Source organism: Crinia signifera, chromosome 2 (assembly GCF_055691185.1).
Source record: "Crinia signifera chromosome 2, ASM5569118v1, whole genome shotgun sequence".
In the NCBI taxonomy this organism is placed as follows: Eukaryota; Metazoa; Chordata; class Amphibia; order Anura; family Myobatrachidae; genus Crinia; species Crinia signifera.
This window is the reverse complement of record NC_139218.1, coordinates 373,740,911-373,758,355: the sequence shown is the minus strand read 5'-3', so window position 1 is coordinate 373,758,355 and position 17,445 is coordinate 373,740,911. Positions and strand designations below refer to the sequence as shown.

At 45.7% G+C, this 17,445-nt stretch overlaps 1 protein-coding gene across 1 annotated transcript in view; it reads left to right on the top strand.

Moving 5' to 3' along the window:
* Positions 1 to 16,841, top strand: part of ARHGAP42 (Rho GTPase activating protein 42) — a 285,026-nt gene extending 268,185 nt beyond the window's left edge. The window contains exons 21-25 of the mRNA XM_083170082.1: positions 3,362 to 3,745; positions 4,755 to 4,893; positions 6,354 to 6,416; positions 10,300 to 10,379; positions 12,234 to 16,841. Of these exons, the coding sequence (XP_083026208.1) occupies positions 3,362 to 3,745; positions 4,755 to 4,893; positions 6,354 to 6,416; positions 10,300 to 10,379; positions 12,234 to 12,322 (755 nt within the window). The 3' untranslated portion in view covers positions 12,323 to 16,841. The remainder of the gene's footprint in view (positions 1 to 3,361; positions 3,746 to 4,754; positions 4,894 to 6,353; positions 6,417 to 10,299; positions 10,380 to 12,233) is intronic.
* The last annotated feature ends 604 nt before the right edge of the window (positions 16,842 to 17,445 follow it).

Here is a 17,445-nt window from a genome sequence, read left to right as displayed (position 1 = left end):
AATTAAAACATTGCTGAAACATCCTTTGTAGGTGTTAGATGTGGTTTATGTTATTGTATCATAAATACAAAACCTATGTTTGTATTAGAGTGAACACGTTGACACATGTCGACTTGTGTCGATTGAGTGTGCTACTGTGTAAAGTCTATGAAAGCACGTAGTGAATGTGTATAACTGTTTAACAAATACCTACCTTTGCATATATAAGCAGGTCTTACAAAGATTCTTACCTTAAATTAAACAAACCTTTAAATGTGGAGAAGTATAGAAAGATAAGCTTCCAATGTGTTAGAGTGCTGTGTGTAGCTTGCAGGTAGTGAAATCATGGTTTGGACTTAATAGACTGCAGCATTAGTTATTACATTCAGGTGTATGTGTTTGAGTAGTAATCAGCGTTAATTAGCAAACCCAGGCGCGCGCTGGCATGCGGTATCTGTAGGGGTGGTCTGAGCTGGCGGTTGGCGGCCGCCTGTTTTGTGTCGAAATGAACGGTGCTTTAGTCGATCGTGCGGTAGTAGCACCGCTCATTTTTGGTGCACACCCCCGTGTACGCCCATATTTACGCCCATTTTCCCTCATTATTTGGGCCGCTCCCCTCAACACGCCCCTATGCCGCCCCCAATGCCCGTACACTCGCGTACAGGTTTTTTCGCACGTAGAGACCCGTCCGTGAGCGTTGTGGAGTGTTCGCGCCTGCGCATTAGCGAATGTACGCATGCGCAGATCATTAAAAACCCCGGGACGTGCGCGTACGGCCCGGCCGCTCCAACCAGAATAAGGCCCTAAGTCACCTGTGCTCAAGGCTGGATATCTACAAAACCTGCACTGTTGGTGTGCCTTGAGGACCGTGGTTGGGAAAGCCTGCTGTAGACCAACTAACTTACTGTACAGCTGTGATTTCTGGCCCTATATGGGGGTATGCAATCCAGGATCACAGCTGTCCATCCCCGCCGACAGTCATGATCTTGGCCCGTTTGCGATCTGATCAACCGCAGAGCGACAGGCGGGATTCAATGTCCCTCCTGCAGCTCGGCGCAAAGGGGGCGTGGGCACTAAAACGGTTGTGGATTGGCGATTGTGACAATCCTCGGCCATTTACAGCAGAACGGGCCCGACAGCTTCTAAAGTTGGAGCCGTTCTGCCGTGATCCCGCTTCAATGATGTCGCTAAAGACAGCATTGAATAGGGAGCCGCCGCTATTTCCCACGTCGGAAATGGCGGCGTCAGATTGCATACCCCCTTATATGTGAGATGTATTACATACAGGTGAGGCCTTGCCTATCTAGCACGCTATTCGCAGCAATCGCACATCATTTGCTGCGACTTGTGTGGTTACCTTGGCTAATCGCAGCTGAACATATTATAGTGTGTTATGCGCTAATGTATAATTATTCCTCATTCATGGATCGGCCACACTCAAGTATCTAAAACCCACCCTCCAGAAATTCTGTGCTTGCCCTTTGGTTATATCAACTAAAGGCTATGGGTCTGATTCAGCGTTGATTGTTATTGTTCGAATTCACAATCAGTTTGATTATAGAATCACTGCGCACGCGTACAGATTATACCGCACATGTGTGAGCCAAAATAGTGACAAAATCTAAACACAATCCCCTCGCAAATGACAGGAAGTCAGGGTTTGGGTCATCAGCGCTGGCCTCGTTCAGCCTATCTCAGTCGCAGAGTTGTGGAAGGGTCAGATTTACATTTGCACAGAGTGGAAAAATCATTTGATGGTTCTCGAATTACGCATGGATGTGCGACAGGATATATATCGAGATATTTGCACAATTCACTCGCAGATATGCACAGCGCGGATATTTCTGTCTGGGTGGTGGCTATCTACTTGCATTCGTCTGCAACTTTTACAGATGAGCAATCAGGTTTGAATGAGGCCCATAGTCCACACTTCAGACCACATTGGCTTCACTGTGACTAGCAGTGTCTTCCTATTGGAAGCCCTACCTGTCAGTCACAGACACACAATGCAGTCTCATTTAGAGATGTCCTTTCCTCTGGAACTGCCAGTCTGGGCTATGAAAAGCAGAGAGCTGGCTTCCTTTTGGAAGCCACTCCCTGCCTTATTGTACCGCCCAATCCAGCATCTATGAGCTGCGGTCGGTGCAGTCTATAGAAGCCAGGTGTCCACATGCATAGACAGATGCGGCAACTGCACATGCGCCAGTCATGGCACCTGCCGCATACATTGTGCATGTGCCATGACCCGGGGCCAACGTCATTCTCCTCTCCGGACACGAATTTGCAGCAGCCACCCTGCCAAACGTAAGTAGGAGCATCCGTTAAACATTGATCTTCTCCACTCCAATGCCAAAATCTTTGCTGTTTAAAAGAGGTTGTTGTTTATGTTATGACCAGTAGGTGGCACCAGAGTACTTCTACCTTGCATAAGCTGATGTTATGCCAGCTTTTTAGAATCAGCGGATCTCACCATTGTTTTAGAAGCATCTAAGATGGGATGTACAGTATGTGTTGTTAGGGGAAATGCTGCTTTGATGCTTTAATCATTTATTTTTACAGTATATTTGTGACAGGCTAGAGAGTTTTACATTTATTTCAATGGCTCTTGACTTTTGATAGGGAAAAACGCTAATGAAACATTCCTGGAAGTTATATGCTTTGGAAACAGTGTAGCCGATCACTTAGGGCAAATTTACTGAGTCGTGATTGATCAGAGTTTGCTTGAGATCAATCACACTAAGAATCGTGATTTAATGAATCATGTTTTTCGATGGTGTATGGAATCGTGATTTTATTCCCCCATGTTTGCTCACCGAGAATCTCTTCTGTACATGTAGCAATACACAGGTCAGTGAGATCCGTGCAGTGCTTCTGTGTGCAAATGTGTTGATAAAGTAAAAAAAAAAAACGTTAAAGAGACTGCGTGGGGTCTTCTCCCATACACATAACCAATCCCGGGCTCTATGAGCCAGTCCTGGTCCTACAAATACAGACAAGACATGCATGAGGTCCCCCTTGGACAGGTTCCCAATAATATGGGGGGGGGGTATTCTGTATTTTTTAAACCAGCACCAGGCACCATTGACCAGGGAGGTCATTTCACATCCAGGGGACACATATGTTAGATTTGGGTGAGTTATTTTGTTTCTGTGCAGGGTAAATACTGGCTGCTTTATTTTTACACTGCAATTTAGATTTCACCTCACCTACATCTAACTCTCTGCACATGTTACATCTGCCCCACCTGCAGTGCAGCTTGGCTTTGCCCATTTGAGTAAGATTTTGCATTTGCGATCAACTCTGAATCAGAATCCACGCCGTGGTTGTTTAGAGTCTCTTGTTGCTTATGAGATCATTGTAACAGTTGTATTTCTCTCCACAGGCGACTCCTATAGCAGTAGCCCAACCAGCACCCCTATGGGAAGCATCGAGTCACTCTCTTCACATTCCTCCGAGCAAAATGTCAACTCACGGTCGGCATCGTCTCCGCTAAGGGACAAGAAGGGAGGCGGCATCCCATGGGTCACCTCCACACCCTCCTCTAATGGTCAGAAGAGCTCTAGCCTTTGGACGACAAGCCCCGAGTCCAGCTCCAAAGAGGATGCTTCCAAAACGGACGTGGAGTCGGACTGTCAGAGCGTGTCCTCTCTGACCAGCCCCGGGAATATCTCTCCCCCGAGTGACCTGTCCAAGAAAGGGCTCTTTGAGCTGCCTGGACTGAAACGCTCCGCGGCGTCCTCCCTTCGCTCCTTAGCTTCCACAGAAGGTAGGTGACTCATTGGGGTCGATGCTCGTTCTGCGCAGCATTCACCAACATTCAGGAATATATCTTTATCCGTATCTAATTGAGCATAAACCCCTCTTGCGATACAAGGATCCCAGATGGGATACATAGGATTTCCCGACGGTGGGGATGTCAGCGATCAAAAGACGGACCCCTGCATTCTGATATGCAGAATTCTGACAGGGGCTCCGCAAGTACGTTAAATGTAGGAGCCTTACCCTAACCCCCCCCCCATCACCCATTGCTATTTGCTCACATGGCTTGATTGGCGTGGATTGATAATTAGGCATCAGCCATGCACTGCTGACCTGGGCAGACAGTCCTAATTTTAAACATAGGGCCAGATGTAATAAGCTCCAAAAAGTGATAAGGTAAAGAGTGATAAACAACCAGTCAGCTCCTACCTGTCATTTTTTAAACGCAGCCTGTAATGTGTCAGTAAGGAGCTTATTGGCTGCCTGTTTATCACTCCGCTTGATCACTTTTTGAAATTTGGTGCCTTTGGCCCATAATGAGCAGTGCTATCATGCTGAGACTTGTAGATCCACAAAGGAAGAAAAGAAGGATTGTTCAACCATTGATCTCTGCAATCTAACTTACAGAAAAATCGAGGTTCTGTGCATACTTTTTGTACAAACATTACCGACCCCCAAAGTGAAAATAGACATATGATAGTATTTGGGGCATGGCCTGACGGAAAGGGGGCCTGGCCTACAATTCACTGCATTCTGTGAGGCCACGCCCTGGTTTTGCCGCTGTGGGGGCATGGCCCAGAGACCCTTTCAGCTTCTACCCATGCCCCCAGCGCCTCTTGCTGCGGGAATAGAGGCTGTGTGCGCCACTCAGCGAGTGATGGGGGACTCCCATAGCTCCCTCTGCTGCCGGCCCCAGTGCCTGCTGGGTCATTAGATACACCATTGCATCTCACTAATAGTTTGGCATGTAGTGTGTAGTATAACTGATTTTGAATTTGCTGCTTCATTTGCTACAGGTATTAAAAGCCGAAGTCCTTCTACTCAGAGCTTGTCATCTATGGACACCACAAAGGTTTACCCGGATTTACCTCCAAAGGTTATGAGAAGAAGGTTGGACACGGGTTCCAGTAATGGATACCAGCGACCAGGATCGATGTGAGCATTCTGTGGTGATATGTCCGCTGTGTGGCCTGGTTTACAGTGCTGTATGATCATATATGTTACCTATCTATGCATCATATAGGCAGCCATACTGTGTGCAGGAGCAGTATGCTTCTATATGACCTCAGTGATGTACTTCCTGACGAGTAGTCATAAGGTCCGGCCTACATGTAGACTTTATAGTCTACAGCAGTGGTGGCCAAACCTGTCTTCAAGATCTACCAACAGTTCCTGTGTATCAGGCCACCTGCGGATCTACTGTATAATAGGAATGAATGTAGCAGGTTTGACAATGTGACAGTTAGTAATGACTACACCTGTGCAACAGCTAGATGATCTGGGGAATGTGACAGTTAGTAATGACTACAGCTGTGCACCAGCTAGGTGATCTGGGAAATGTGACAGTTAGTAATGACTACAGCTGTGCACCAGCTAGGTGATCTGGGGAATGTGACAGTTAGTAATGACTACAGCTGTGCACCAGCTAGGTGATCTGGGGAATGTGACAGTTAGTAATGACTACAGCTGTGCACCAGCTAGGTGATTTGGGGAATGTGACAGTTAGTAATGACTACAGCTGTGCACCAGCTAGGTGATCTGGGGAATGTGACAGTTAGTAATGACTACAGCTGTGCACCAGCTAGGTGATTTGGGGAATGTGACAGTTAGTAATGACTACAGCTGTGCACCAGCTAGGTGATCTGGGGAATGTGACAGTTAGTAATGACTACAGCTGTGCACCAGCTAGGTGATCTGGGGAATGTGACAGTTAGTAATGACTACAGCTGTGCACCAGCTAGGTGATTTGGGGAATGTGACAGTTAGTAATGACTACAGCTGTGCATCAGCTAGGTGATCTGGGGAATGTGATAGTTAGTAATGACTACAGCTGTGCACCAGCTAGGTGATCTGGGGAATGTGACAGTTAGTAATGACTACAGCTGTGCATCAGCTAGGTGACCTGGGGAATGTGACAGTTAGTAATGACTACAGCTGTGCATCAGCTAGGTGACCCCGGCCCCCCGGAAATGTGGGCAACCCTCCCGGATTCCGGTGGACCCCCTTCCACCCTTGATGTACCTGGTTGCAGAAGCTTTAAATTGCCGAGATTCACGGCTTTTCTGCGGAAGGGGGAGTGGCTAAATATGCAAATCACGCATATTTAGCCCAACCCCCTCATCTGAGACCCACATATTGCGGGATTTGCATTACTGGGGGCAGGGATGGATGATGTCTCTATCAGGCCCCGCCCCCAGAAGTGATGCTGACAGTCTCCTCTCCGGGGTTCTCCCGGAAAGGAGACTGTAAAAGTCATCAACTCTGCGTCACAGTCATAATTTATCAAATCTACAAATGTGTATTTTAATTGGCATATTAATCTTACATCAACACTAATTATGTTAATATTATACTGGATTGGTTTGTGTTAGTAAGTGCTGTGTATTTCCGTGCAGGGTGGCAGCTAAAGCGCAGCTCTTTGAGAATGCCGGATCAGCAAAACAATCAACTCCTGGACGGTAAGGTTTATATGCAATATGGGGAGAGACAGCACAAACGAAGGATTCAGTTGTGGCTAGTAATCATGTGGGCGGAGGCCAAGTGGTTCTTATCTGCCCGTCAAATATTACTATGTGGATATACTGTTCTGGGTCCCTCCAGCGCTTCACCCAGATATTTCAGCACCACGGACAGGGTAAGGTAGGGTAGCACGCGCAGATAAGGGATTATGGGGCAGAAGTATTAAGCCAGGTGAAGTGGAAGTTGATAATGCAGCAACCAATCAGCTCCTGTCATTTTTCAAACCCAGCTTTTACTTGACAGTTAGGAGTGACTGATTGGCTTTATCAGACAACATATTATGCCCGCAAATCGCCAAATTCGGGGTGGGCGCTGACATCATGTGACATCAGCCGCCCACCCCAAGCAGGATGCCCATAAAATGCTGGGCGATCCCCTGCTACATCCCCCTCCCCTGCTGGGGCGAACAGGCCCGCAAGTGTGAAACTTGCCGAAGCCAACCGCTCCCAGGGTTTGCGCCGGCACATATTCGCCCAAGCGCATGTGCAAATCCTGAACATCGGGGATGAATTTGGACCCTAACTAACAGGACTGAATCTACCTCTTTATCACTATGTTACCATTCACCAGGCTTAATACTTCTTGCCCACTCTTAGAGATGGGTGCAGTTGGGGCGGGTAACCGCTTTATACCCTGGGCTGCATATCTCGGTGCCTCCTCCCATACGTTGTCCCGCCGTTGTATAAGCAGCACAGTCCTGTGTATTCCAGTCCATGATATCGTTGCAGCTGGTGGAACCAGTGAGCAGAAACAGTTAATAAGATGCGTGGACAATGATTTAGTGACAGGAAACCACACTCACGAGGAAAACAAAATCTTATATGTGTCTGACCACAATAAGCCAACAAGTCATGGGAAATATGTCCAAGTAGGGTGAAAGTTCCAGAAATAATTAATATTTGTTTTCTTTCATAATTAAAAATATCCTCTGGGGCAATTTCTGTTCACCTTTAGGCTTAGAGGAAGGATTAACGTGGGAGCGAAGAAGTCATTCAATTTTTAATGTTGTATTCTATTTATTTATACACCTCTTCCTCAGGTCTTATCTAATATCTGAAACAGAGATGGCCTGACTCAGATCAGCCGGCTGACATTTGTAGTTCTACAGCATCTTTATGCTTCCATCGAGACTAGGCAGTGGGCAGACTTTAATGTTAAGCGAGAGATGTTTCAAGCTTTGGAGTGAGATAAAGTGGAGAAGTTGCCCAAAGGAGCCAATCAGCACCTAACTGTCATTTATAAAGACTGTGGTAGATTTATTAAGCCTTAGAAAGTAGAAGGTGACAACACAACAGCCAATCAGCAACCAACGGTCATTTTTCAAACACTGTCTGTAACTTGAAAGGAGCTGATTGGCTGGTGCATTATCACCAACCACTTTATCACTTCACCGACCACTTTATCACTTCACCAGACTTACTACATCTGCCCCTCACTTAGTTAAATGACTGTTAACAGCTTTATTTGAGGGTTGCTGACTGGACATTGATTATAACGGGGCAATCATTGACAAGGCATGGTTTTCACACACGGCCGCCAAACTCAGACTTTATTACATTCGACCACAAATCTTTATCTATCTCCAAGTCTTGATACATCCCCAAACCCCCCCCCCCCCCTTATTTTTTTATGTTTTTACATTACCATGTAAACATGGCGCCTCTGGGAGCCATAACCATCCAGATTATCTGGCCATGGGCAAATATTGTTGCAGGAAATGCATTTTCTCCCAAACCAATAAATAGAGCAAAATGATACTGCATTACAGTAAATGATCAGTAGGGGGCAGTATACAGCCAATGTTAAATGATTTCATTGCAGTATGTATCATAAGTAAACAGTTCATTAAATTGTAAGTAGGAATTTAAACATGTGCAAAATCATCTAAACTGTTTTGGAGATTAGTTTAGTCATTATGCCTATGGCTAGTCCGACCTCACCGCAGGATGGATGGGCGAAGAATTACTCAAATAATATATATATATATATGAACTGGAATCACACTGAAGGGCAAAAGTAAAATGGGAAAAGGAGAAATATGAGATTGCAGGTCTCCACCTTTGTGGAGTGACCTGTTCCACCGCCAAACTCTATCTGCGCTAAATGTGGTTGCAAATAATCGGAATGGGATCATTCGTCAGACTGCATTTAGGTCTACAAGCATTAGGTCTACACCATTAGGTCGACTTGCATTTAGGTCGACCTGACTGAAGGTCGACATGGGTTAGGTCGACAGGGTCATTAGGTCGACAGGGCCATTAGGTCGACATGTGTTAGTTCGACAGGTGTGAGGTCGACATGGTCATTAGGTCTACAGGTATAAGGTCGACAGGGTCATTTGGTCCACAGTGAAAAAGTCGACATGTTTTTTTTTTTTTTTTTTTTTTTAAGCGCCGACACAGTCAACATAGCACCGCGTCCCCTCGCATGGCTCGCTGCACTCGCTATGCTTCGGGCACGGTGCCTCACTACGCTTGGCACACTATTTTATTCTCCCACCACGCCCTAGTGCAGGGCTGGGCAATTGCGGCCCTCCAGATGTTGTGGAACTACACATCCCAGCATGCCTTGCATCAGTTTCAGCATGGCCACATAGCAAAACTAATGCAAAGCATCCTGGGATGTGTAGTTCCTCAACATCTGGAGGGCCGCAATTGCCCAGCCCTGCCCTAGTGGATGGTAGGGCATGAAATATTGCCTGTCGGCACATGTCGACTCATAAAACAGTGAAATGACCCCATGTCTACCTTTTGCCTTTCGACCTTCCCCATGTAGACCTAATGACCCCGTCGACCTTATAAAAGTCGACCTAATGACCCTGTCGACCTTCAGTCATGTCGACCTTCAGTCATGTCGACCTAAATGCATGTCTACTTAAATGCAGGTCGACCTAGTGGTGTAGACCTAATGCTTGTAGACCTAAATGCTGTAGACAATATGACCGGATCCCAAATAATCAAATGCTGTGACATTTACATTTTTTGGCATTGGTGGTTTAAATTGATGCAGTACATACTGTACTGTACTTCCCAACATTGGGGGGCTACTGTCTTAAACTGGGAGTGTGGTACTCATACGCCTCTGTGGTTGTTTTGTATATTTATTTATTTGAAATCCATATACATTCATTCTATCTGACTGTCAGCTAGCCCGTGTATCGTCGAGAACGGCCGCGCAGCCACGAAAACGGCACAAATTCGACAATTTAGCAGCCAAAAACGGATTCTCCATTCAGCGGCTGCATTGAATCGGCAATAGTGCACCTGGCCATTGATAGTGGCATAATATGCAAAATATCATCCATTGTCATTGACTGATTGGCCTGTGGGCGGGGTCTCATGGTTGTTGGGGGCCGGGCTATGCTCCGTGTCCTGGCACCTTGGGGAAAAAAGGAAAAAAAATATTTGTTTATGCTTGACATCGATGAAGGGAAACCATCTGGCTCTCCCCCATCAATGGCAAAACTATACGCCATAAACCATCGATGATTTTAAATCATCAATGGTCGATGGCCATCCCTACCCAGAGCACAATAGTTTGAGAGCCCCTGGTCTAGAACATTGGGTGATTCCAGAGCTGTACTGTAATTACAGTTTAGCAACTCTAGGAAATTCTCTTTAATTTAATCATCGACATAAAACTCAATGATGTCTCCAAGTGATTTACGGTCAGAACAGATATGTTTTCAAATGAGACTCTTCTAGTGAAGGGCAGAGAAAGAAATGGGCATTATTTTGTTTTTTATTCATGTTAGGAATGTTATTATTGTGCTGATGACCTCTGGTTTTTCTTATTTTTCTCTTTTTGTCTTTTTTTTTTTAGGCAAGCCAAAGCGATGTATTCTTGTAAAGCAGAACATAGCCATGAGCTCTCGTTTCCCCAGGGGGCGATATTTAGTAATGGTAAGTCTCCATCCCTAATTTGACGCATATGTGAACATTTTACTATGGTTTTATTTGTCACCAGCTTTGTGGTTACATTTTGCAAATATAACTCCAATATAACGTATAGAAAAATTGGGTGTATACATTATAATGCTTCAGGCATATCATCGTCAAACAAACAGGGGTTTCCAGTTACATGGCCGCTCCTCTTTAGCCCAGCCAGTGGCTAGAATCATGACCAATAGTATATATAATACAATTTTACTAGACCAGTGGCCAGCATGTAGTATTTTGTGTGGATCTGAGTGTTCAGTCACCACATTGGACCAGAGAGCAGCTGCCAGGCGGAAGAGACAGGTGTCTTCCATGAGGTGGGAGAATGTATGCTTAGAAAGCTCATTTCTGTCTCCTACTGGTTATATTATGCACAAACAGCGGCGTAACTATAGCACCGCAGCCCCCGCCACTGTGGGGGGGGGGGGGGGGGCGCTGTGCATGTGGGTACTGCGGTGCTACAGTTACACCCCCCCCCCAATCCCCCGCAGACTTACCTATCTCGCTGGTCTCGGCGGCTCCGTTCTTCTGCTGAGGACCACCACAAAATGGCCGCCCCCATATAGCACACAGTTCTCTGAAACTGTCTGCTGCATGGGGGCGGCCATTTTGTGGTGGTCCTCAGCAGAAGAAGAATGGAGCCGCCGGGACCAGCGCGATAGGTAAGGCTGCAGGGGATTGGGGGGGGGGGTGTGGGGTGTAACTATAGCACCGCAGCCCCCGGCACCCCCACATGCACAGCGCATGTGGGGGGGGGGGGTTTGCATGGGCGGCGGGGGATTGGGGGTGCTTGGCGGCGTATATTTATTATGGAAATCTTTTCCCCACCACTTATGTTATTACTACATCATCTCTGTCCCATCCCTCATACCACCTGTGTTGGCCACAGCTGTTTGAAAATCGTATCAGAGACTGCTGCTGTGTGGTCAAGATTTGAGCCCCTGCCTGAATCCCCATGCTCTCTGCTTTGCCTCTACCATCAGCAGTCGTATCGGCCCACACCTAGATTGACCACAGAAGCCTGTCTGTCAGTTATATCGGGATTGTTCAAAACACCTACAGCCCTAAACTAAGGGGCTTGTTGGTCTATGTACTAAGCTTTGGAGAGAGATAAAGTGGACGCAGATCAAATAGCAACCAATCAGCTCCTAACTTGTTGCAGACTGTGTTTCAAAAAAGGACAGTTGCAGTGTGAGCTGATTGGCTGGTAGTTTATCTTCATACACTTTATCTCCCTCCAATGCTTAAAACATACAGTAGTCTTAAGGCCTCCGTACATTAAATTGATTTGGCACAGGCTGAGAAATCTGCCCAAAGCAGATCAGTATGATGACCCCAATGCGCGGTCCCGTGCACAGCAAACCTGAGTTGAAGGTCGGACTGGCATGCAGGTCTTACCGCGGACCTCCCTCCCGGGGGAGAGCCGGGCAGAGAATAGTTGTCACAAGCGATCCGTCACAAGTAAAAGACTGATGGATCACATGGGACCCTGCCACCTGGGAAGGTCGCGGGAGGCTCGCAGGTGATCAGCTGGGCATACACTGCTGCGAGAAATCGTAGTAGTCTATGCCCAAATTTAGTCACTAGTTGCTCACATTACAGCTTTGCAAAAAATCCATTGTTCAGAGTTGTACTGAACATCAGATTTTCCATGTAGCATTCAGGATTTAGTTCACATACATTTTAAATGGAACATTGACCGTATATGCCCAATTGATGTATGATGGCAAAATATTTACACTTGCACAGTATGAGGTCTCCTGTGGCTACAACGATAGTTGCATAAATTCATATTAAATCCATTCTTTTTTAACCTAGTGTACAGATCAGTGGAACCAGGCTGGCTGAAGGCAACCTACGAAGGCAAGACCGGATTAGTTCCAGAGAACTATGTTGTCTATCTCTGATGATGTCAGTAGACAGCTGTATCTTCATGGTATCCATGGTGACAAATGAGAAAACAATGACTGTATCTGATACGGATATGGAGATCAGAAGCTAATACAAGGTTGCAGTTCTTTGTAGGCTTTGGTGGTTTAAGGACTCCCATGAATTGTCCACTACGTAACTTGAGACTTCCTCTGAAGTATTTGCTTAGCACTTGGAGCAACCTAATGGGTACATTAAATAAATATACTTTTCTCATGTCCACAAGTGACCAGTGGCTTTAGAAATTTGGTACTCAATGGAGGACATGCATTGACCGCCGGTACGAAGCCCACCAACGTGTTGTCCACTTAAGGACCTTGGTGGGATATTAGTTGAATGGGTTAAGTGCATCTTCTTTTGCATTAGCAATCATTTTACATGTATGTTGACTATATTTTTATTTTATCTTCACATTGTAACTATAAGTGGGTATTGTAATATGATGTGCCTTCGAACCACTACTTCTTGCCCTCCATGAAGGCTTTAGGGATTGTAGTGTTTTAGTTCTAATTTTATTGTAAAAGAAAAAAATATATTTTACCTTACGGATTTTTACTTCTTTATTATCTCGCCTGTATCACGTTCAATGTATTCTATATGTTCCAATGCATTTCACTACGTTTAGTGTTATTTTCAAGAGCAGTACGAGAAAAACTATTTTACTTGGGAACATGAATGCTGCTGCATGGAAGATGGAGACGCCTCTTTAGACCTCACTGGTCATCCGCATAGAGCAGTGGCAGCCATTTTGTGAGCTGAGCCAGTACTTATTCTATTGCTGTGCAGCAAGTCACTAGAAAATCACTGATAGGGTGAGCACTTTAGTAATGTTACTACTTCATAAAAGTTAGGCTGCATTCTATTACCTCGACCAAACTTGATTAGCTCTACTGCAGCAAATATGTTTGCTCTATAATCCTCACTAGACTGATTTAATTTATTATTTCAAATTTGTAACGCATTTAATAAACACTAAATAATAATTTTAAATAATTAGGTATTTATTAATTTGTTTTCCTTTGTTTCAACTTTGAACACCATTTGTACTATTAAACATTACCTCAGTCTACAAAATGGCTTCCTTTGCAATGTACTATAATCTTCCTGTTCAACAAAATGGCTGCCACAACTCTCTGAGTGCTGAGAATTATTTAGTGGGCAAGCTTGGAAGACTACTCATTTCTCAGGCATCCTCTAGAAAATGAAATGTACGGCTGTGTTCTCGTTTACCTAGCCGAAATACAGCATGAGGACGAGACACCTAGCACGAGTCAGTGGTATCACCTTGTCTGGTGACACCTGATGTACACTACATACTCCCCTCCCGAATAGGGGCATATCCTCACGTGAAATACTGATTGCATTACTCCAGGTCCATGCTCAACATCCCTGGAGATCCTGGACTGCCCCTGCAGACTGGTGTATTCACTGTTGGCTCATCCTCTGCAGGAGAAAGTCACCCTGCAACACCTGGCTCCAGTTACTGGGACGGAGAGTGATATCAGGGTGTAGCCTGCCTCCCCTAGTGACGGCACTGCTCAGAGTGAGCTACAGTATGCCGAGTGGGTCTCCAGCAGCACAGAGTATATCAGGGAATGAGCAATATGTTAGTGAGGCCAGGGTGGCATGAATACTAATTAACCATCCTGAGTTTGGTGGGACATTCCCGTTTTTAGGTCACTGTTCCACCCCTAGGCTGCAGTGTCTCATGGGGAGGGAAAGCTTGGGAGCAGGCACTCTGTCAGTGCTGTGCACATAGCATCTAAAGATCCATACACACTGTACAATTTTTTGACCAATTTCGTTCATTTCGGTCATTCTCAACGAAATTGGTCAAAATATCTTTCAGTGTGTATGCGATGGACAACGAATGATGATGCGCATACCCGCCAGTTGTTCATCAAGATTGTTCGTCAACTGTGCATGCAGCTCAATTTGGATATCTTTCAAAAAGAGCCTATAAACTGTAGCTAGATCTTTCGTCTGTCGTCAATATCTTTCCTTAACATCTTTCCTCCAGGACACTGGGTTCAAGGGAATTGTCTTTCAACGAAATTGGTCCAAAAAATTGTACAGTGTGTATGCACCTCAACACAGATGTGTCCTTATACCCCTAGCCTCAATACTCTATGCGGAATGAGACACCTGGCTTGAGGGAGCCGCAACACTGCTGCAGTGTAGCAAGTGAGTTTTTGCTCTAAATGACATCTTATACATCAAGGTCGCAGATGGAGCGGGGTACTTGTCATGAGAACAAGCTGAGGACGCTGCATCATTGCACTTCATATAGAGATCCAGACTCTTCATGAACAGATGTGCACACACAATATTGCTAGCTGCACTGCCATGCTGCATGGAGATAAAGTTCTCTTAAGTTCTGAGTCACAATATACCGAAAGCTGCAATGTCTGTCCAGAGGTCCGTTGCCTTTTTTCATTCCTAGCCCTTGATTAAGCCGGTGCTGAGGGTTCACTTTTCAAGGTATAATATATTTCCATTTAATTACCGTACCATGGGTTTATCCATTATCTGGTCATTCAAACAAGGAAATATGGGCTCTTTTTTGGCAAAACTAAATAAAAACAGCACTGAGGGGGGAAGCCAAGACATGTGTCACCCCAAGTTTTGGTTTTCAGTCCAAAGATTAACTACTGTATTCCTTTTGGGTGGCAACTGTAGTAATCCGTAGCATTTGTTTGGGACCCTCTGCCAAAAACAAGCTGAAAACTGGACTTCCCTTCATACCCATCCTTATAGCGCCCCAAAAGCATGTGCTAAACGACATCATACAAATGTTCCAATTTTGGAGGATGAGTCCAAAATTGTATTATTTTTTTTATTTCTATCGCCTGCACATAGGCATCGAACTTCCAAGATTACATGGGTACAACATGAACTCTTTAGACAGGTACAGACAGTTCATGATGAACATAAATACGTGGGTGGTGTATGTGTAGGGAGTTATTGTTAACCAGATTCTACCTATTATTTTTCTAGTACATTCTATATAATGATACCTTGAAGCTGATTGGTTGGATTTGATATTACTGGACAATGGTCAGTGTACAGACATCAGAATTTCCTGCTTCTGGTACTCTGACAGGGAGGCGAGTGCAAAAATGCCCCTTGCGAGCTTGCTGCACTCGCCACAGGTTTAAGGGAGAATAGCCCCTATTGGTTGGGATCCAGACTGTCATGATTTCGGCGTTGGTATACTGACCACCTGGACACGACTGCCGCCCAGTCATTCGGCACCCAACTGGTTGATCGGTCCTGTTATTTTGTATACCAAAAAATACAAAATGCAGAAGACATTGGCCCTTATTCTGATTGACGCGGACTTTACCGCGTACTTACGGATCGCGTCTTTACGGCGTCTGCGCATGCGTGGCGAACGCTACGCGCATGTGCCACGCCTTGACTCGGTACCAGTTCGGGCAAATCCCGTCCAAAACTGTTCACCGCTATCATTCGGGAAATAGGGGCGTATTATGGGCGTCATGCGGAATGACACATGGGCGTAGTTTCAAAGTGGGCAAAACGGGGCGGAAACATGGGCGGACACGGGGGAGTACACTTATGTTGGGGGGCGTACATTCGGAAACCACTCCGAATGCACGCGATCAAAAAGGGCAGAAATGTGCGGTGTCCACAAGTGTACTATTGCTTTGCGGACACCACTCGTTCATGCGGTAGGCGAACGTACGCCTAATGACTACAACCATTAACACCTGAACCCAATAGAATCTACTCCTTTACTCATTACTCACTAATAGGCCGCTTGTCAGTGCTTTAATTGAAACCATTGCTGCTTCAAGGAAACCTTACTAGTCCCCCACATATGCTGTACTTGTCAGACACTTTCAAACTGCTAACAATGGACATGACAGAATATTAATACTAGCAATACACATGTGTTACTTCATAGTGGGTTGTTTGGCGTAAATACTCCGCTTACGTGCGGTAGCACCGCTTGGCTCCCGTTCGGATGCGGTATTCCCGAGCATACTCTGTAATACTCTGTAATACCGTGCCGAATCGGAGTGTTTCTCCCGCACACGCATGCTTTGTATGTCGTCCGTAAACACGCCCTGTTCTTAAAGAGTGAGTCCGTCCGAATGCGGAGGACACGTGGGCGTTTCTACGGACGATGGCCGCACGCGGCAAAACACCGTGGCGTGCGGACCGCTCCGTAAGAATGCGGGAATATCCGCACCGATCAGAATAAGGGCCATTGTGTAGATCAGGACTGGCCAACCGTTCTCCAGCTGTTGGGAAACTACAAATCCCAGCATGCCTTGCCACAGTTTTGCTATTAGGGAATGTTAAAACTGTGGTTAGGCATGCTGGGATTTGTAGCTGGAGCTGGAGAGCCACGGGTTGGCCAGGCATGCCACATGGATGTACACAGGGGAAGGAGTCATAGCGACAATTGTACAAACTCGCATACATACAGGAGCTTATTCAGATCTGATCGCAGTACAAATGTGTTCTCAAAATGGGCAAAGCCATGTGCACTGCAGGTGGGGCAGATGTAACATGTGCAGAGAGAGTTAGATTTGTGTGAGTTATTTTGTTTCTGTGCAGGGTAAGTACTGGCTGCATTATTTTTACACTGCAATTTAGATTTCTAGTTGAACACACCCCACCCAAATCTAACTCTCTCTGCACATGTTACATCTGCCCCACCTGCAGTTTACAAGGTTTTGCCCATTTCGAGAACAAATTTGCACTGCGATCAGATCTGAATAAGGGCCACAGTATACTGCTGCATTCGCCTTGCCTGCCCGTAGTGTGACGCAAAAGCTAAAGCACACCCATATTAATAAGTGCTAAGAGGTACTGAGCCATTTCTTAACTATCCAAGACCTATGACAGGGAACATACATAACTACATGTGGACAAAGCATGTCCTGGGTGCTTGGAACTAATTCTCTGCCCTCATCAGCTTTATCTGTCCTTTATACTGAGGGCCAGATGGATCAAGCTTCAAAAAGTGATAAATTGGAGAGGGATAAACAGCCAGCCAATCAGCTCCCAACTGTGATTTTTTTAAACACAGTCTGTAATGTGACAGTTAGGAGCTGATTGTCTGTTTGGT